This window comes from Uloborus diversus, chromosome 3, assembly GCF_026930045.1.
Source record: "Uloborus diversus isolate 005 chromosome 3, Udiv.v.3.1, whole genome shotgun sequence".
NCBI lineage: Eukaryota > Metazoa > Arthropoda > Arachnida > Araneae > Uloboridae > Uloborus > Uloborus diversus.
The window spans coordinates 162,263,516-162,286,343 of NC_072733.1; the positions used below are offsets into that span (position 1 = coordinate 162,263,516).

The 22,828-nt window shown below is 32.1% G+C and overlaps 1 protein-coding gene across 1 annotated transcript in view; it reads right to left on the minus strand.

Moving 5' to 3' along the window:
* Positions 1-22,828, minus strand: part of LOC129219025 (myosin heavy chain, clone 203-like) — an 86,730-nt gene that overhangs the window by 29,357 nt on the left and 34,545 nt on the right. The window contains exon 6 of the mRNA XM_054853344.1: positions 22,618-22,803. Coding sequence (XP_054709319.1) covers positions 22,618-22,803 — 186 coding nt within the window. The remainder of the gene's footprint in view (positions 1-22,617; positions 22,804-22,828) is intronic.

Genomic DNA, 22,828 nt, shown 5'->3' on the forward strand with positions numbered 1-22,828 from the left:
CTTAATATTGCACCAGCAAGTCAAGCAAAAAGAGAGCCGGAGAGAGACATGGTGTTTACGAGAATTCTTTGCTGTATTCTTTATCACTTGTAGCTTTAACATTGGTGCGACAAGTTCCGAATTATGAGAACTAGATTTTTAAGACATTAAAGTAAGGGCATTTAAAGTAATTACAATCCATTTTAAGCAAAGAACAAAATATTTTTCTTTTCAAAGAGCAAGGAAGTTAATATTTGAATTTTTCAATTCCTCTTTCATACCCTTTTATGCCAATTTTTTAAAAAAATATTTAAAGAATGAATATTTTGACCAAACGGACACTTCCCTGATATTTCATCTTATTCGACTAAAATTAAATAGAGTCCTCTTAAATATTTACTAATTTTTACTTTATTGAATCAGCCTGTTTATTGAAGCAAAACTCTTTAGAACAAACTTGATTTATATAAGCAGCGGTCACTGTACATACAAATTTTCTTCATTCCCGTACGCGACTGTGGGGCAAAGTGAAACGGTTAAGATACACTTTTTTCAAAATAAGCAAATTGGAAATTTGCTCTGAAAATTACATTACATAAAGAAAGAATAATATATTTTTTAAAAAAGTTGCATTGAAGCATAATTTTTTTTTTTTGGCTGTAAATTTTAACCTCAAAAGAAATTTGGAAAATGTTCACTTCTTTTTTTCATGGGTCAAAGTGAAGATAAAGTAGTTTTCTAATGACATTTTTTTCTATTCTACTGAAAAAGATAATTTTGATCAAAAAATGAGTAAATAAAAGAATGAATAAATGAATAGTAAAGGAAACAAACAAAATAAATAAAAAATTAGGTTAATAAATGAAAAGAAAAAGATCCGTTAATAAAATAGTGAATGAAAAAGAAAACAGGTGAATGAATGAATAAATAAGGTAATTCCTAACTCGTTCGGGAGGACCCACGTTTGCGTTAAAGCCCTGAATCTTTCTCTTGAGTAGCGACAGGGAGGAGTTGTCGGCCATGTTGGGGCCAAACACCGGCTGTCTTCCGATGTCTGCTTTAGTGAAATAGTGTTTTTCTAGTAACTCCTTTCTAATAAATATTCCTAGATTCTTCGAGATAACAAAAATCTGAATGTACATTATTATTTTTTTTTAAAAAAATTTCTTGATAAAGAAATTTATTTTGATTTAAATGCACTTCAATGTGCAAAGATGTTTTATAATAATTCTCAATCTGTTTGAAAAATATTTTTTTTACTTTCGTCCCCAAAAGCACGGAAATAGGGTATTTATGTTGGAGGAATAGATATAATGAATGTATTGATCATCAGAATAGCATAAATAATCAATCATATATTGATTAATTGCAGCAGATATACTTTAATTACCAAAAAGTAGAATTTTTTTTATCGTACAGCCACAAAATTAAGTTGTATGTTATGAAGATTTAAAGTATTGATTCTTTGAATTTTAAATTAATATAACCAATATATAAATATGAGACTTGCAGTTTCATTTTGTACATAAAAAAAGGTTTTTATTATTAAACTGAAATGAAATTTCGAATTGAAAACAAATGTAGTATTTAAAAATAAAGCGGTTTTGTTTTCCTCCATAAACTAGAACAAACTTTCTCTATTTATTTCAAGGATTGAATTCTTCTTTGAAAACTTATAATTATATTAAATCATTTACTTAAAATACAAATAATCATTTTCAGCATTAAAATTTCACAACACAAAGTGGATTTAAATAAAACTTCGAGTGGGTACCACAATGAAATGCAAAGTAAGATATTCTTAATTTTAATAAAATAAATGTTGTCAAAGTAACATGTCCATTAAAAATAACGCAGCAAATACAGGGAGTTTTTCAAGTTTTACATTGCAATATTGTTAAAATGTAAGATATTGGATAAAAATAAATGTTTTAAAAAAATGAACTATCAACAACATAATGTCTGTGAATAATTGAATGTTTTTTTTTATTTTTAATGTTAATGAATAAGATGAGAATTTTGTCATATTAACTCATAAAATTCATAATAATGATGAATAAAAGTAATAAATCTCATCAAAAACAACCCTGTTGTAAAAATTTCCCCACCAAGAAAATCTTTTCGCACAAAAAAGAAGGCATTCTTCCTAAACATAAAACCCCTCAGCCTTAAAAAGTTATGATATCTAATTTGCTCGCCAAGTATCTGCCAAACTATCATCCTCCCTGTCCTCCTCTTTCATCACATCTACTTCCGTTAGAACCTTCTCCCACCTTCAACTCTTCAGAAATACGGATAGATCCTTTAAATTGTTTATCCTATTTGGCGAAAAGCTTTTCAAAGTGAAGTGGTTGCTTGGTGAGCAAAAAGCTTCCAAACAATTTAAAGGATCTATCCATATTTCTGAAGAGTTGAAGGTGGGAGGAGGTTCTACGAAAGTAGATGTGATGAAAGAGGAGAACAGGGAGGATGATTGTTTGGCAGATACTTGGCGGGCAAACTAGATATCATAACTTTTTAAGGCTGAGGGTTTTGGGGTTTAGGATGAAGGCCTTCTTTTTTGTGCGGAAAAGTTGAAGGTTTTCTTGGCGGGGAAATTTTTACAACAGGTTGTTTTTGATGAGATATCACATCTTTTTGCATTGATATTGCTACTTTGTCTGTATTTTTAGAATTGAGAACTTCAAGTAAAAAAATTTTCATTTGAAACAACCCTGTTTTGTGTTTTTAAGAAACAATAATGGCAAGCCTAATTTTACGTCAAGTTATTTTCTGACCATTTAGATTCTATGTTCGTTTTGCGAGAATTGGGCAGTTTAAATTTTATTGCAATCCTTGTATAATCTCTGTTGCATAGAAAACTTCTTGGATGATAAAATACTATATTTTAAATTATATTGTTTTCGAGTATTTTACAACTTTGCAATAAATTCTATTAGTTTCTTTATTTGACGGATTATTCAACATTTTCCTGAAGGTTTTTTTTAAATGTTTTACAGCTAGCGGGCTATTTTAATCTAGCTTTTAACTTTTTATTTTATGACTTTTTTTCCTGAATCGTGTTTACGTTTTAAGTTTTTTACGTTTTATGGGATAATTTTAATTGTTTGGAGATTTATCTTTCTTTTGATGGAAGTCTCTGTCTTGTTTAATGCCTAGTTTTGTTTAAAAGTTCATTAAAAAGACGAAATAATGCATGTTATTACCAAGCAAAGAAAAAAAATACACTAAGTCGTTAAATATTTTAAATTTGAAAGTTTCAGAAGAGCTATACAACTGTACTCGACGCCAAATGGCGGATATCCCAAATTTGCCACAGCGACTGCGCATGATGCACACGGACTTAGCTCTTTAAAAGTCTTGATTAAATTAATTGCAAAAATTTTGTCTGTTAACAAATTACTGCAAAACACGGATATCCACACACATATTTCATATATTTTCAATTCATAATGTGTTATGTTTGTGAAAAATGCATTAAATTAGAAAATAAGTGAACAAATAAAAAAGGGCTTTTTTTCGCTTTCAATTATAAAGTAAGATGTATCATATTCATATGTGTATAGTTTCATATAATATGTCATGCAAAATATTCTAATGGTTTAATCCCAGTTTTGCACCAACCATTTAAAATTCCCCCCCCCTCTAAATATATCAAAACTTAAAAACAGGGGGACGGAAATTTCTTATCGGCAAAACTGGGGGTGGGGGGGGGGCAGCATTATGGAATCTTAAAACAAAAAGCCTAATGAGCTAAGTCCGCGCGCATGCGCAGTCGCTCTGGCAAATTTGAGATATTGTTGGATAGGAAGGTATGATTAAAACTAACTCTTACCCAAACAACGTAATACATTTAGCAGAGTGTGAAATTCGAGTTCGTGAATCAGTATGATTGAAGACAAATAGCTTAGTAAACATCAATTAATTTATTAAGAGATAAAAACGTAGTATATGGCTTTAACAAAAGTAAATAAGAATAAGTATACCATTATTGCAAATACCCGTTGACCTAAACTAATAAGTAATTATCAATTGACCCAACTATCGTTCATGAGGAACGAAGTCTTCAATGGACAAACGTCATACTACTTCAATTAAACATAAAGGTTAACAGCCTAAGCTTGCTGAACAAACAGCAAGTTGGCTTGCCTGACATGAGCCAACGCATCTATGCTGTGCAAGAAGTGAGAGTGAGATCAACTGATAACAGCCTTGCTTATATTCCAAATCTCATTAGCATATCTTCACTTCAATGCTATCGAATTTCATTTCCTAAGACAACTTTGAACAACTGTTAGATCTGTTCTAACCTTGCAATTGCTGTGGGAGATTAACAAACCCTATGAGCTGAGTGTAAGTACATAAGAATTTAAGGGAAATTGGTGATTTTCAAACTTTAATTACTCCAGCCCATGATGTCTCTGGGGGTTGAATTTTCGTACATGTACTCAATGGCTACCCCCCCCCCAAGAATATGTATACCAAAAAGCATTACCATAGCCCCCCGGGGGCTGTGACAGAACCCCGGGAAGGTACAATTTGAGGAGTAAAAACGAGGGGAGAGGCGGAGGGGGGTCAAATGGCACATCAGTAAGGCACAAGGAATGTGTGTGCAAAATTTCAGCTTGATTCGTCTTTTCGTCTGGGCTGTAGCCCTGTCAAAGAAAGTGAAAACTTTTTTGAACAGCGATTTTCTAACTTGAATTCCTCCTCCCCCTGATTGCCCTGGGGATAGTCTTTTGGTTTATGTCGTCAGGGGCCACTGGAGATTAAGTATACTAAAAATCAACTCCGGGGGTCTTAATGAGGCTGGGATACAGAGGCGCGAAAAACCCAGAAAACCCCAACTTGTTCTGTCGTGTAAACTGCTCCTTAGTCGCTTTTTTCTTTCTTGGCGGTGGATTTGCTTTAGTTAGCTGCTAACATTTGATTCTCTTGGCGGCCAGGACACTCCTGCGTCCCGTGATTAGCTTAAGGTTTTAAGCAAAAGATTTTAAATACATATAAAGAGATGAATTCATTACTTGTGTTATTGATTTAGTACTGCACATTAATGCATGCTCACAATTTTGTTAAGCATAAAAATAATAGTTGCTTGTTTCAAAATGGTGCTTTCGTTTCACTGGCATTTTTCCTGAATTCACTAAACAATCATTCAGATTACAGATCTGAGATAAATAGAAACATCAACAATAAAGTTTTAAATATAAACTGCACTGAAATAATTTGAATTTTAAATTTTAGCCAAATCTATTGATATTGCTGAAGTGTAAATAAATAAATAAGGAACTCTGGCCATTTAACAAATGCGTGATTACACGGAAAAATTACAGCAAATGCTTTATGAAACACCAAGAATAGCAAAAAACATATCCTGTTAAAATAATACTAAAAGAAAATATGAACAAGAACTTACTGTAAAAAAGTAAAAACTCAGGGAATGCAATGTTTTATGCTACAATGCATTGAGAAAAAAAAAGTGAGTTTGAATACTGAAACAAATATTAAAAATATAAATATAATAATAAAAAAAACACTTGAGTTACACAGGGATGTAGAGGTGTAGACTGGTATTTTTCTTTGGTAGCCAGTGGCTACCAACACCAAAAACTTTGGTAGCCACTTCAAATTTTTGGTAGCCAAACATACACCCACACATATATATATACAGAAAAGCACCGTTTATACATTTCTCTTTGGTACGTTTTTTGAATTGGTCCCTGCAGAATCCAATACATTTTAATGCATACCTATTGTACGTTTTCCCTCTTATACACTTTTTTCATACAGTCCCTTCAAAAACGTATAATCTCTGCTTCACTGTACATATATTTTATATATCTATGTATTAAAAATCTTAGCACAATAAAAATCAGTACCAGTGAAGATTGGTAAGTATTTTCCTTCTCTCATTGAAGAAATTTGAGAATGATTTGGATTGAAATAGGATGGAGGAACACATTAAGTTAAAAATCTAATATTTGTTTGACCTACTGGTTTCACTTTTCATGGAATCTCCCTAGCCAACATTTAAATTTGTAGGACCAAATTTTAAAATTCAAAACCACATAATAAAAACAAACTAGAAAATATTTGTAGTTTGCGAACAAATGGTTATTTTAAAAGTCTGAATTAGAATTGAACTAATAATAAAGTAGCTATCCACTACTCTAGAAATCTGCCTATCAACATACGACATTTAGTAGGGTCTGGTGGGGTAAAGTGGTCATAAAATCGTAGGTTTTCAACTTTGGTGGATAATAAATACAACAAATTATTTAAACACTTCAACTTTTTTTGTTGTTATTTTACATTGCATTATTAAAGAACACAGTACATTGAAGTTTAGAAAAAATATTTTAATTTAATTAGTTTTATAACACTTTCTTTTCCCTTTGTATTTATGACCACTTTACCCCATGGGATGGGGGAAAGTGGTCATAGCCTGGGGTAAAGTGGTCATAGTTAAAAATAAATGCAAAACCATATTAAATAACCCTAATATTTGTATATTTCAGTTATTTTTATAATTACAAGTATATGCACTAATATATGTGTGTATACACGAGTATATACGTGTCATGTAAACATGAGTAAACACGTTCATATATGAGTAGATACATGTGTACATCAGCTACATGCATGCACGTACCTACTCAAGTTTATACGTGCATACACGAGTATATAAGCATGTATACGTGATTACCTAAAGGAGTGTTGACGTATCTACACGAGTATATATGTGTCATGTTTATATACGTGTCACGTGTATATATGCATATAAATGAACGTCATATGCATGTATGCACTTGTATCTCGAGTATACACGTGCATACCTGAATATATACGTGTATAGTAGACGTATATACGCATATATGTACAGGTGTACATGTGGGTACATATACAAGTGTACATAAATGTATATACGGATATACACGAGTTAATTCCTGGATGTATCCAGTGCGTGTTTGTACGTATCTACTCACGTATATACATGTATATATGGAAGCACGAGTATATACGTATGTATAAGCGTAAACACAATTATATACCTGAAAAGACGTATATACGTACACTTACGTGTATACACCAGTACATATATGTATACACGAGCATATACGCTTATATACATGTATGCCTTCAGAGTGAATCCAAGCTCTGGAGCAAAAATTTAAGGGGTGTGAGAGGGGAGGATAAAATGCAAAGAATAATAAGGAGCTTACGGTCGCTGACGCGCTACATGCACCCAAAGCCAGAAATTGATGGATGCAAAACAGGTCACAAATTTTTTACACAAAGATGATTTTCCTCAAAATTTTAGTTTTCAGAAATATTTAGAGCACTTGTTAAAAGTTATGGCCCGTAGTACAGTAGAGAACCAATTATCCGGGAAGTTCGGGACCATCGCCGTCCCGGATATCTGAATTTCCCGGTTTTCTGGATCGCTAAAAAGCGCTATTGGCCGTTTGTTTATGAAACTTAAATTCCCATAATAAATAGTTATACATATTAAAAATCGGTGTTTCCCGCGCTTTTCTGACGTGACTTACGCTCCAAATGGCTTTAATTAGAGACTATTCAATAAAATATTGCTTTAGAATGTGACAATATTCATTTCTTTAGCATTCAGTTGGAATAAAACACGAAAGTTTCAGACTTACGAGTGTACTTTTTAATTCAAGAAAATATTTCGGAAATTTTGACCTGCGTTAAGCATAACCCTCTGAAGTTCGTTTTTGAAAACATTTTCCCTAATTATAAATGAGTAATATGGTATTTATTAAGAAACCATTCATACTCTTTTAGGTATTTCAAAAAAATGCTTAGTTTTTCAAACATTGTCGAAAATGCGCATTTTTTAAAAATGTCGGGAAAATCGGCAAAAGGTTGCCGGTTTTCTGGTTTCCCGGTTTTTTGGTTCCCGGATAAAAGGTCCTGCACTGTAGTTCGAATACACGCATCGCAACAAAGGCGCAGCGACGAATAAAAGTTTTTCAAAAGTCTCGTTATTAAAACAGAGAAGTCTTTGTGATTACGATGCCTGTATTACAGCTGCAGGCCGCAAGTTTCTTCAATCGCTTTAAAACTTTCTTACGACCTAAAATATTGTGTAAAATTGTCTTAGTGTAACAAATTTGTGACCTGTTTTGTATCCACCAGTCTTTGGCTTTGTGTGCATGTAGTGCGTCAGCATTGTGTTTGTGACCATATGTTCCTTATGATTCTTACTTCTTATCCTCCCCCCTAACACCTTTTAAAAATTTTCCCAAGAGTTTAAACTCACCCTGTATACTTGTATGTCGTATGCTTGTATGTAAGTGTCTACTCGAGTACGTAAATGTACAAACGTGTCTACCTGAGTATATATGTGTTCGTATACATACGAGTAAGAGCAAGTATATACGTGTGTAGTCGAATGTATATCTGCATAGATAAAAAATACCCATATCGCAGATACCCGTATACGTATTTACTGATGCATTTATGTGAATACGTTTATGTACGCGCCTACACGAGTATATGCGTATGCATACGTATATACTCGTATATTTAACCCTACTTACTGTAAAAACAATACATATTAAGTGAAATTAATATTTAATTTATGTCTGCCTTATACTTAACTATTAAGTGACATTAGGAGAACAATATTTGTTAAGCCTAATATTATGACCACTTTACCCCATCTTACTGAAATTGTTCTAAAAAATTATCTAAAATATATTCAGCTAACTGCTAATGAGTAAGCGATCTTAAGACATGTAGGAAGCTTCTTGTGCCGTCAATCTGTTCATAATTCTAACAAACAAAATTTCCCAAAGAAGTTAAAAGAGGTGTTTAGATTTTTAAAATTTTCATATTTACACAAAATATTTTTTTTTACCAAATAAAATTTTGCCAGTTTTGAAATTTTGTATTCAAAATGTAGCTTCTAACTCACCGAACCTAAAATAAAATTTTCATATTCATTCGAACATTTATTGCCAAGCTATAGTCATTTATTTGACATATGACCACTTTACCCCATTGACCACTTTCCCCCACCAGACCCTATCGTTTATAGAAATAATACATTTCAAATTCAACAGCAAAAAAAAAAAAAAAAAAATATGTTTAGATTTAATATTTTAGGATAAAATTAAATTGATTAAAATAAAGCTTGTAAAAATAAATATATGAACAGGATTTATTACTCTTTAGGGTCTGGTGGGGTAAAGTGGTCATAAAATCGCAGGTTTTCAACTTAGGTGAATAATAAATACAACAAATTCTTTAAACACTTCAATTTTTTTTATTGTTATTTTACATTGCATTATTAAAGAACACGGTACATTGAATTTTAGGAAGAAAAATATTGATTTTAGTAGTTTTATAGCACTTTCTTTTCCCTATGTTTTTATGACCACTTTACCCCATGGGGTGGGGGAAAGTGGTCATAGCATGGGGTAAAGTGGTTATATTTAAAAATAGAAGCAAAATCATTATAAATAACCCTAAAACTTGTATATTTCTGTTGCTTTTATAGTTACAAGTATATTCACGAGTACATGCGTGTACGAATATATTCGTGTCGTGTTATAAACGAGTAAACACGTTCCTATATGAGCAGATACATGTATACATCAGATATATGCATGCATGTGCCTATTCAAGTATATACATGTATATACGAGTATAAGTATATATACGAGTACATAAGCATGTATACGTGATTACCTACAGGAGTGTATACGTGTCTACATGAGTACATACGTGTCACGTGTATACACGTGTCATGTGTATACGAGTATATACGCGTATTAACGAACATAATATGCTCGTATGCACTTGTATCTCAAGAAAATACGTGCATACTTGAGTATATATGTGTAAAGTAGACGTATATACGCATATATAAGTGTACATACATACATATACGGGTATACACGAGTTAATTCGTGGATACATCCAGTGCGTCTTTGGAGTATGTATCTACTCACGTATATATATGGAAGCACGAGTATATATGCATGTATTCGCGTAAACACGACCATATACCTGTATAGACGTATATACGTACATTTACGTGCATACACCAGTACATGTGTGTATCACGAGAATATACGCTTATATACATGTCGACCTACAGAGTGAATTTAAGCTCTTGGGCAAAAATCAAAGGGGTGTGAGAAGGAAGGATTGGAAGTTAAGAATCATAAGGAAGTTATAATCACTGACGCGCTACATGCACAAAAAGTCAGAAACTGATGGATGCAAAGTAGGGCACAAATTTGTTGCACTAAGATGATTTTACCTAATATTTTAGTTTTTAAGAAATATTAAGAACGGTTGTTAAAAGTTACGGCCTGTAGTAGCATCGCAACAAAGGCGCAGCGGCTGATGAAAGTTTTTCAAAAGTCTCGTTATTGCAACAGAGAGTGCTTTGTGATTGCGAAACACATTTATTACAGCTGCAGGCCGCAAATTTCATCAATCGCTTTAAAACTTTCTTGAGACCTAAAATGTTGTGTAAAATTGTCTTTGTGTAATAAATTTGTGACTTTTTTTGCATCCATCAGTTTCTGGCTTTGCGTGCATGTAGCGCGTCAGCATTGTGTTTGTGACTATATGTTCCTTATGATTATTACTTCTTATCCTCCCTTCTAACACCTTTTAATAACTTGCTCAAGAGTTTAAACTCACCCTGTATACTTGTATTTCTTATGCTTGTATGTAAATGTCTACTCGAGTACGACCGCGTATATTACGTGTCTACCTGAGTATGTAAGTTTTCATGTATATATGAGTAAAAGTGAGCATATACATGTATAGTAGAATGTATAGCTGTATGGATAAAAAATACTTGGACATACCTATATACGTATTTATTGGCGCATTTATGTGAATACGCCTATGTACGTGCCTACACGAGTATTTATGCGTATATATAAGCATTTACTCGTATTTTTTACTGTAAAAACAATACATATTAAGTAAAACTAATATTTAATCTGTATCGGCCTTATACTTAAAGATTAAGTGACATTAGAAGAACAATATTCGTTAAGCCTAATATTATGACCACTTTACCCCATCTTACTTAAATTGTTCTAAAAAATTACCTAAAATAGATTCAGCTAACTACTAATGAATAAGAGTTCTTGAGACATGTAGGAAGCTTCCTGTACAGTGAATCTGTTCCTAATTCTAACAAACAAAATTTCCCAAGGAAGTTAAAATAGGTGTTTAGATTTTAAAATTTTTCATATTCACGCAAAATATTTTTTTTTACCCAATAAAATTTTGCCAGTTGCAAAATTTTGTATTCAAAATGTAGTTTCTAACTGCCCTACTGTAAAATAAAATTTTCACATTCATTCGAACATTTATTTCCAAGCTATAGCCATTTATTTGACGTATGACCACTTTACCCCATTGACCACTTTCCCCCACCAGACCCTGTTATTAAAATATAACTTTCAACTATCAAAACTTCTGAAGCATTTAAAAAATGCAAAAAGATTAGCAAAACTGGTGTGCAATGTCGGCACGTTTCCCGAAAATAATTGCATTTATTATTTATTAAAATAAAACTTAAAATAAGTTGACAACTTCCGACTGCCCAAAAAATTAAAATATGTTGGTACAAGATGCAAAAGGAAATCTAAAGCACAATATGCAATTATCCTCAAAGTGCGATTCCAAAGTTATCATGGCTCCAAAAATAAATTCTTTTATTAAAATGGAACATGAAACAAGCTAATCTAAGGTAGCACACATCAAAATAACTTTTGCTTATCAAAAATATGAAGACAATTGTACAAGATGCAAAAAGATTGAAAATTCAACCACGAGGTGCAGCTCCCCGCGAAGTGCGATTACAAAGGAAGCATGGCTTCAAAAGTAAATTCTTTTATAAAAATAGAACATAAAAGAACTAATATAAGGTTGCATTTATCTAAATAACTTTCGGCTGTCAAAAATATTAAGATATGTATAAGATGCAAAAGGATTTAAAACTCAACCACGTGGTTATAGTTATCCGCGAAGTACGATTACAAAGAAAGCACGATTCCAAAAATAAATCAAGTCTTTAAAATAAACATAAAAATAAGCTAATTTAAGGCAGCCTGTGCCAAAATAACTTCTGATTATCAAAAATATTAATATCTGTACAAGATCCAAAGGGATTGAAAACTCAACCACGAGGTGCAATTCCCCGCAAAATACGATTACAAAGGAAGCTTGGCTTCAAAAATTAATTCTTTTATTAAAATGGAACATAGACCAAGCTAATCTAAGGTAGTATACGTCAAAATAACTTTAATTTGTCAAAAATATTAAGAAATGAACAAGATGCAAAACTATTGAAAACTCAACCACGAGGTGCAGTTCCCCGCGAAGTACGATTACAAAGGAAGCATGGATCCAAAAATAAATCCATTCATTAAAATCAAACACGAAATAAGCTAATTAAATTTAGCCTGCGCAAAATAACTTCCGATTTTAAAAAATATTTTTAATATTTACAAGGTGTAAAAGGATTGAAATCTAAATCACGAAGTGCAATTTTTCGCACGAAGTAATGGCTCCCTAAATAAAAAGTCATGAAAATTAAACATTAAATAAGCTAATTTAACGCTGCATCTGTCAAAATATTTTCAGATTGAAAAAAAAAAAATATTATATTAAAATATTTGCAAGATGTAAAAGAAACAAGGGAAGCATATTTTCGCGAAGCAAGTCGTGAAAAGTTTCCTGACACCGGTGTAAGTCGGCCACTTTAAAGTAATTTGGTACTTCTAAAAATTGATTTTTAAATCGATAGCGTATTATACAGCAGAAAAATAATGTATTTGGTGCCATGTTTAGTTTGTCACACACGTTACAGTAATCTTTCCAAAAAAAAAATTTTTTTTTCTATAATAATGAAAAATGAACTGACTTGATGCTGGTTGTCTTCGTTTTGAAGAACTGAAATAAAGTCTTGGAAGATGTATCCAATTTTATTCTCCTTTGAGCTATCTCTACTCGCCATTTTCAACCTTTTAAAAAGTCATCAGAATTAGCTACGCCGCCATATTTACGTTTCCCCTCCTCAGGCACTGCAGATGCTGCGGTGTTGACCTTGATTGGGTTCGGGGATCATGTCTGCTGGACCGCGGGGGGGGGGGGGGGGGGGGGGGGGGGGGGTCAGTTTTTACCCCCCCCAAACAAGGCTCTAAGCCCCGAACGCAGTGTAGGTGTAGCAAATGGGAAGTGGTCAACGAATCAGCGAGGAGAGAGGCAACATTTCAACTTTTCTTGAGGGTCAGTAAGTGACGTCGCGTCTAGACGAGTGACTATGATAACTTCAACTTGGGGGGATTTTTTTTCCCCTTTAGTCACCCGGTGGCGATCGGCGCTGAAATCTTTGGTAGCCATTGAAAATTACCCCCCCCCCGAACAATGCTCTAAGCCCCGAACGCAGTGTAGGTGTAGCAAATGGGAAGTGGTCAACGAATCAGCGAGGAGAGAGGCAACATTTCAACTTTTCTTGAGGGTCAGTAAGTGACGTCGCGTCTAGACGAGTGACTATGATAACTTCAACTTGGGGGGATTTTTTTTCCCCTTTAGTCACCCGGTGGCGATCGGCGCTGAAATCTTTGGTAGCCATTGAAAATTTTTGGTCGCCAATTGGCGAGTGGCGACCGCTAATCTGCACCTCTACAGGGATGCATTGATGCACAGCAGGGGGGGGGGAGTTAAATGCAACCAGATTTTAAGTCTTTCTTTATTTTGTTTCCCTGAAGGTAAACGATATAATCTGGTGCCCGATTCTACCCTATTCACGCACTTAACCGCACAGTAAGTAGATGGTAAAATGAACAAAGAAATAAACGAATAAATAAATATGAGCTAGATGAGTGAGAACGCAGTGTTAAAAGAGCGGTAAGCACTCAAATTTTGGTCCCAAGATGTTAAATGATTACCCACCTGATCAGTCACGTCTATTAAGAATCGGAAGCGGCACCAGACAATAGGGGAGAACAATATCGCTACTTATTCGCCATTCGAGGGCTTTAGTTTGTGTCAGTGGCAGCTGCTCCTCCTATCCGAACGGCAGGGCTGTGGAGTCAGGGACTGATTTTGGGGTAAAGGAGTCTGAGTTATTCGAAAATATGCCGACCCCGCTTTTTAAAATTTCTTTAATTATCACTGGCTCTCCTTGCATGTTTTAAAAAACTAACTACCTATTAATTTGATTACATGCTACTAATGAGAAAATGCTTGTCATTGTGGCAACCAGCTGGCCTGATTGTTTATAGAGTTTCTGTAACAGCTACCTACGCCGTCTTCTAGTTTGCTTAGTTTCTAACTTTATTTAAGTAACAGCAACTGTCAGCAAAGTTTTGTTGCCTAATATTTCCTAAGTAATCACTTTCAAATAAAAATAATATATTTTTTTCTCTTGATCTCAGTTATAAAATAGTAAAACGAATGTATGAATCGCTTGAGCAAGTCGGGAAACTTCTGAGGGTGCTTGGTAAATTCAAATAAGTGTTGGCTTGGCCTAAAAGCACAATTCCAAAAGATCCGATAAAATATAAATGTTTTCTTTTTAATCTAAAGACTTTATGTAAGAAAGCTTGGTTTTCACTAAAAAGTTCAAAATAAAATCAGTACATGATTTCTTGGTTACAGCACTCAATAATTGTAGTTAATTCTAAAATCTTCTTATTAAGTTAATTCTAAAGCTGCCGATAAAACTAAAATTAAAAATTGAGCAAAGAAATGTAGCTGATGAATTCCCGGAAAAAGGCAACATGACAGTTTAATTTTAAAACTTAATATTCTGTCTCTTTTTTGTTACATACTGTAATTTCAACAAACTTGTTATCAGCATATAATACTTAGGTTAAATTTTATCTTTTGAATGTCTAGCTAAACATTTTGGTAAGTAATTTAAAATTTCTTCTTTTTTTTTTCCAACCATGTAATAGGTCCCTTACTAAGGTGACAATTTGATGTCCTTCTGTTACCAAAATACTATATCTCAGTTAGTTTACCAAGAACCTATTGGGTAGAGAAACTAATGTTTTTTTTATGAAAAGCAGAATTATGCCCCTCGTCAAGGAAGCATAGTTATAATTTAAATGGATAGTTAATTTATATGGTTTTTAATGGTATCGGAAGGACAAAAAAATACGGTAATGGAAGGACATTTAACTATAAGCTGATACAGGGTAAAATTTCAGAATGCTAGTATAAAACAAGCTATTGTTTAAAGTCAGTAGTCATATTTAAAACATATATAAGCAATATTTGTACAAAAATTATGGGTGCTTTTATTTAAAAAATAAACCTTTATTTATTTTTTTAAAAAAATGTCTTGTGATTTTATTTCTTCTATTGTATATGATGAAAATCATGAAAACTACACTAAAAAACTCCTAAGCATGTGAAAATCATTTTGATATGACACGTTTGATATGACAAGCCAATGTAAGCAGAAACATATGCTTAAAAACTTGAAATTTATATTGGAACAGTACAATATTGAAATTTCTTTCAGATTTGTTGCCACAAGTCACAGGAAAGGACTGTTGAGAGCATTAATTTAACCGTTTACTGATCCAAAAAGATCCATTGTCATCCTGACACACAAAATATGCACTATTTGAATCTTGTAACAAGTTATGGGGAGGGGGGAGGACCGCCCCCTGTCAAGAAAAGTTTTTTGACTAAGAAAAAACAAATCCCTCAAATTACAGCTTTCAAAAATTGAAAGCACAGGATTTGATCAACATCTGGTTAGTTAAATATTTAAGGGGAGCAAATTAATCCTATTAATTTTTTTTAAAAAATGGGATTTTTAAGTAATCTCACTTTAGAAATTGCAACTATTGGATAATTTGATTTTCAAATTAAATTTCTAAAGTTTTATACATCTAAGGTTTACAATAAAATACAACAGGAAAATTTCATAAAAAGGAATTAATATTTCAATTTCTGTTTAAGGGTTTTCCTCCCTTCCCATGAGGGTGGGGGATTTAGGAAAACAAAAATTATAAAAAAGCCAGAGTCAGAAATGTTTTTCCCTGACTCCTCAACCCTGCTCAAAACTCCGAACCATGCGCATTTTCATTTTGGTTTCAGAACGAAATGCTCACTATCAGATGGCATCACTTATCCATGCCGCGTTCAAATTATTGGTCTTGAACATTAGTATTTCTCTCTCAGACATTAGAATGGGATTCGTCTAGTGTCTGCGATTTACTGGATTTCGTGAAAGAAAATATAAACATGTGCTAGCAAGTGAAAAGGGAAACGCATGTTCATTTTGAAGTGGTAGTTTCTAGTTTCGATTCCATTTTAAAAAGGGATTTCATGGGACAAATTCTAGCAAGGGGTTTTACTTATTCATCTGTGTAGCCATGGTGGACACGTTATCTTTCCAAGGAGGAAATATCTAAATTTATGACTGAGCCATCTATGGATCTTTTGGGTAACAGTGAAACAACTATAAAATATTGGGGTTCTTCATACAGTGGTTACATTCCAAAATCATTTGCTGAAAAAGAAGGCAAGGAACTTAGACGGAGATGCATAGTTTGCTCGAAGCACATTTAAAGACTTAACACAACCCATGAGTGTTAAATGCGCTTTGATCCGTGCTTTGAAATTTTTCATGCGGCTTTAAAATCTTAATTGTTACAAGTACTTCAAGTATTTTCTAACATTAAGCACAAATACTTTTCCTGTTTTGTACAAAATATATTGTTCAATTTTGGTACTTTTAGTTGTAGTAAAAACAATGTATTTTGTATTTTTATAGTTAAACATCAATTATTTTTATCAATTTTTTTTTTTGTTATGATTGAAATTATGATATATTTTACCATATATTAAAAAATGGTTTCATTTCTATACAAAGTGTACATTTTATCCATTATAATGTAATGGGTACTTTCTGATAAAGCATATTATTCTCAAAATTTAGACCTTTAAGAATAAGTTTCAAAGAGGATTTAAGGAAATTCAAATTATTTTAGGAGTTATAATTAGTTTTGCTAAAATTAACTCTTTTGCTGAAATGAGACTGCAAACTTTAAACTTGTTTTTTTCAAAACTAGTTTTTTTGATACAATTGACAAGATATTTCAAGTTCTAATGAACCGATTTACTTGAAATTTGATAGACTTTCTTAGTACTATCAAAATTGTTGCCACATAGGGGTTTTTCATTTTTGATTTTTAATATTAAAAAAAAATATCAATACGTCCAGACAATTCTACATCCTTGTTTAATAAGAATGTTTCTTAACTTTACGTTTCAGATCACATGGAGGATTGGAATTACGTCAACCAGGAGACCCCCCATTTTTTAGAGTACCTACTTTGCCAGTCTCCACCAGCTTCAATTTTGAATATTTTTTCAACTTTTATGCATTTTTATACTGAGAATTATTAAATAGTTAGAGAACTTATCTTAATTTTAAAAGTAAGTTGAATAGATTCATCTATTGTATGAAATATACTATGTTTATAAATGTAAAATAATTAATATCTACACAGTTTTGAAAACTTAAAAAAAAAAAAAAATCTGATTTAAATTTTAAAAAATCTGACTTTTTTGATTTAAAAAAAAATAAATAAAAAAAATCACGAACCCTGGTTCTGCGTGACTTGAGGAAAGACCCGAAGTGCATATTCAGAAGGCAACAAAGTGGTGGCTCGCTCATGGTATGGGGAGCTTTTTGCTTCAACGGACAAACTTCTCTTAGCTTTATGAAGGGCAGACAAAATTAAGAAGTGTGTCGAAATACCCTAAGCGAGCATTTGCTACCGTTTGGTGAAGTCCTAGGTGGTCTTAATTGGACTTTCAGCAAAACAGCGCTCCTATACACACTTCCTGTAGTAGCACAAAAGAATGGGTTGTGTCTCAAAATATCAGTGTAATGAACTGGCAAACACTCCTTAATCCCATAGAAAACATTCGGGGAATTCTCTCACGTGACATATACCAGAATGAGAGGCATTATTGCTCTGAACAAGAGGTCAAATCAGCAATCAAGGAAGCTTGCTACAGACTCTCTCCCGAAACCTCCCATAATCTCATGTTATTAATAGAAAACTGCATATTCAAGCTCATCAGATGCAATGGGAGCACCAAAGACTATTAAAATACTTTTATGCTTTCTTAAATGTAAATATTTTGTTTTTGTGCCTAAACTTTTGCAACAGAAAACTTTGATTTTTTTTTAATGAAATCTTATTTTAATTTTTCTAAATTGTTTTCAAATTCGAAACATGAATTTGTAAGCTAATTGTTTAATTGCAGTAAAAATTTCAAAGCCATTCCATGTAAACTTTTCTTTTTATCAATAGATTTTGGTTGTGCTTAAATTTTTGTGCCGCACTGTATTGCTATTTTTTTTTATCATTGTTGTTTAAATCATGCACAGGGAGAAAAGTGCTTATGCTACTTTTCCACGGAAGTTTATAAAAACACCGCTGCAAAAGAGCTATGATAAAACAAACATGCAAAATTATTTAAAACAAAACTGACTTTCTGCTGTTAGTTTCTTCTTAAGATACAAACAACGCGCATCATATTTATTTGGCAGTATTAGTTATTTAGCATTACAAGAGTATAGATTTTTTTTTGCAAAATTAGCAGATTTTGTAAAAGCTGATCTCTCTAATTTAACTTTTAAAAAAGCTACAAAAATTATCCTTTTATGTGCGGAAATATACATTATTTTGATTTCAGATTTGTTCTTTCAATAAACGATTTGTGAAAGATCCGCTTTGGTTTAAACAGAATTTTGTGAAAGGTCCGTTTTGCTTAAATAGGATTTTGTGACAGGACCGTTTTTGTTAATTGGATTTTTGCGAAGGGTCCGTTAACAGACCCAAATTTCCTCTGGCCAGACTATAAAATGACCTGTTATTAAATGACAAATATATTGTTATTAACACTTTAACTATTAATTGAGAATGCTAATATTCATTGCAGTCCTTATTTGTTTAATATTAAGCTTATTTGTATTTTAAATGCTTTGTGTGGTTAGTCAAGTGCATGGGGGCAAAGTTAAATAGTTCACTTCATTTACTTATTCAATCATTCATTAAATCACTTAATGGGGTATTCTAGTCTAGAGGCTTGATTTTAATGTGATATTACAGGCATAATAGAAAAAAAAACAGCAATAAATACGTCATAATGCTTAGTTAATGTGATTTTATTTTAAGCTTTGCTTAAAGATAAGGTTACCATTATCACGTATGATTTTAGTGTAAAATAATAAGTTGAACAATTACTTTTCTGAACTATATTAGTCATGGTGTATAAGAAAAACTCTAAATTTTTATTTTGTTCTAAATTGTAATTTTGGCGTAAAAGAAATCGAGTGAAAATCTGTTACATACACAGAAAGAGGGATCTATTTAGTTTTGGATGTTGAAGTTAAGATAGTATCATGCAGTGTAGTTTAATTTAAAGCAATACATTCTAAAAAGGCAAAATTAATTAATAAAAGAAAAATCAACTAATTTTAACTAATGATTTTGTTAAAAAATCACTTGACTCAAATCAATTGATTTAAATCAATTAATTAAATCATCAAGTGACTTTTTTTAAAAAATCACTTGATTTTAATCATGCTGATTTAAATCAACGAACCCTGAGGAGAACCCATCTGGACCGTCTATACCCCATTTTTTTTCATCTCAGAATATAACAGTAATCCATTCGTCACTATAATGCATGTGGTGTTTTGTCAACTGTAGTCTTCCTTGTTTGTGACACTGTTTCAGAAAAGGTTTACAAGCTAGCTTTTGTTTTTTGATAAATCCAGATTGGGTTATTCATCTGCGCATGGTGTCATGTGATATTTTTGATCCAAGTCGAGTTTTTATCTGATTAAGAGTTAAATTTTTCAAAATTTCAGAAACATATTTAGGATCATACTAGTCATCTACAGTAGAAATTTGAAAGAATTTCGTTGTATAGTTTTCTTTTTATTCAAAAAATTTACATTGTGCTTAAACTTTTGCTCCACACTGTATGTGTCAGCAAAATGAACTTAGAACTACAAAAGAAGAATAGGCGTAGAGAGAAAATGTGATTGCATCAGATAGGATTACTAATTTAAAAATTCTTGCCATAGAAAATAATTCCCAGTATTTTACTGGCTCGGCAATATTTGTGTTTTTACGGTGGGATGTTAGAACATTATTTTGTGGGAGAAAATTATATGGGTTGAATTTTTGGTGCAAATAAGGATGATTAACTTTAATTAACTTTTTTATTAACAGTTTTTATACTTTTGATGCATTCATTTTGAAAAATGCAATCTGTTTACATCCGATAAGAGAATCATATTTTATTCTTTTTCAAGCTAACTTTAATTTATTAGGAGGCAAATAAATGAGAAGTTCTTTATTTCTGTTAAAATGCTTCTTTCAAGTTTTTAAAGCAATATTCCATTTCGTTTATGAGTCAAAAATTAAAATGCTGAATCGATGGTTTAATTTTATTTCTGCTTCCACTGTGTTGATAAATATTAATAATATGTTCATTATAGGCCTTTATAATGTAATTCTAAAGTAATTTTACAAGACTTTTTATGCTTTGATTCCTTCACTTTGCATCCGCAATAAGAATCAGATTTTTCAAATCTCAGATGTTTAGCACGTTTTGTTAAGAAATAAACAAATAAAATGTCTCTTTATTTTTTATTAAAAATTATGAAAGTTATAAGTTTTAAACAAATTTCGGGCTCTTTTAGAGTATCTTGGGTCAAAAAGTTAAATGCTGAGATCCTGCCTGTTTTTTTTTTTTTTTTGGTTTCAATTACTTTAAATACAAAACAAATAACACTTCCAGTATAATTCAAAGCAAAGTAGAATGGTATGTAGATATTGATGCTTGAGGAGTGTCCATCTCCCAGAGAGCGATGCCACTTCCCCCCTCAAATATTAGGAAAACCCTCAAAAATGATACACTCAACAGAAAAGAGGAAAACATCCAACTAAACGTTTCAATGATGCAGCTTGCGTGATCTCAAAATTTTAAAATTTTGTTTTTACAAAAGAAAAAAATTTTGCAAAATTATTTGATTTTTCACAAAAAACAAACCCTGTGAAAAATCCTGGTCAGATCCCCTGAATAATAACAAAAATAATTTTTTAACTTAAAGCCAAATATTATAATACGAGCATCAAGTTTTGAAAATTGCTTGTGTTATTTTATTTTTTTATTTTCAGAAGTAATTTTTTCTTGACTGGAATAGACTACATATATTACTACACAATTAAAATATTACTAGATAGGTGGCATCCTTTTTTTTTCAAAGAAAAAAGTTTCATATACCTAACTCATAACATACATAATACATAACATACATAAACAATAACAAAAAACATTGCATTGTAAGCTATTTCCATGTCAGGAACTGATTTCTAATAGGTATAGAAACATAATAGCACCTTAAATATCTGTTTGTGTAAAAAAAAAAAACAATTTTACACTTATGAGTCGAACCCTTTAAATCAAAGGAACTTTTTAAAAATCCAGTTGATTCTATAATATCACTTTTCTTATTACTTATACATGAATTATATTATTTAAAAAATGAAAATAATTTAAACATTTTAATTAAAAAATATTTCTAGTACACCAAAATGTTTAATAAATTCTAGTCTACCAAAAGAACACTCCCGGGGCTCCTTACCATTTTGCCAGTCCAGCCAATCTACTGTGCTACGCAGAGTAATAAAACCATTATTTTCACCCAGTTTATTAACTCGAGGTCACTATTTTTCATTTGATTTTGTCACCAAATTCTATTTCACTAATCAAATTTTGGGTTAAAGAAAGAACACTTGGTTGAAAATATTAGTTACTGTAATGTCCTGCATCAGGCAGGTTGTGGAAAATAAGGAAAGGGGGGTCAGTATGTCGAAAAATTTAAATTTTCCAATGTGGCAGATAATTTTTACTGGCATTAATTTCACTGAATTGTTTCATAAATAATTTTTTTTTACTGTGCACAATGTCTCTACTGTTCTTATAGTTCTAACCACCACTGTAATGAATTACTGCAAAAAATGGAAATTATACCCCAAAATTTATCTTGATTCAGGCCCCAACCAGTGTCCATGGACCGGTAACATGCTGCTGCGGGTCGTGGCCCATGGATTGGGAACCGCAGGTTTACTGTATTAAATGTATGTACAGTATATGTGTGCGTGGTATGTCAATGTAAAACTTTAATGTTTGTTGCTCACACAAAGCACATACAAATGTATTGTTCTGGAAAAACTATCAATACTATTCTCTCCTAACTACACCCGGAGGAAAGTATGAACTTGTATGCAGCATTTATAGATAAAAAACATGAATGCAAATTTTAATCATATAATTGGAAATGAGGGCTACATCAATAGTCTAATAGTGCATCCACCATAAACATACATGATACCTGCAAGGTGCCTGGAGTAAAAAGTAATCAATAAGTATAAATAAATAAAAAAAAGATGGTTTATTACAGAAGAATATAAATATAAGAATGCTTAAGAATCAAAATATTAACTTAACCTCAGTGCCAAACCTTCTACTAACTTATTATAAACGTGTTAAACAAAGTTCCACAAAAGTAATTAAGCATACCTGAAGCTTAATAGTACGTTCGAGTTGAGCAATACATGTTTGAAGACCTTTCTTTTCTAGATCGTAGTCCTCTAAATCTTTTTTAACATTTTGTTTCATAATCATGTTTTCTTTTTCCTGTTGTTTGAAAAACACTTCTTGTGATGTCTCAGCATTGAAGACAAATTCAGCTTCCTTTGCAATCAGCTGTTAACAAGAGAATGAAAGTATC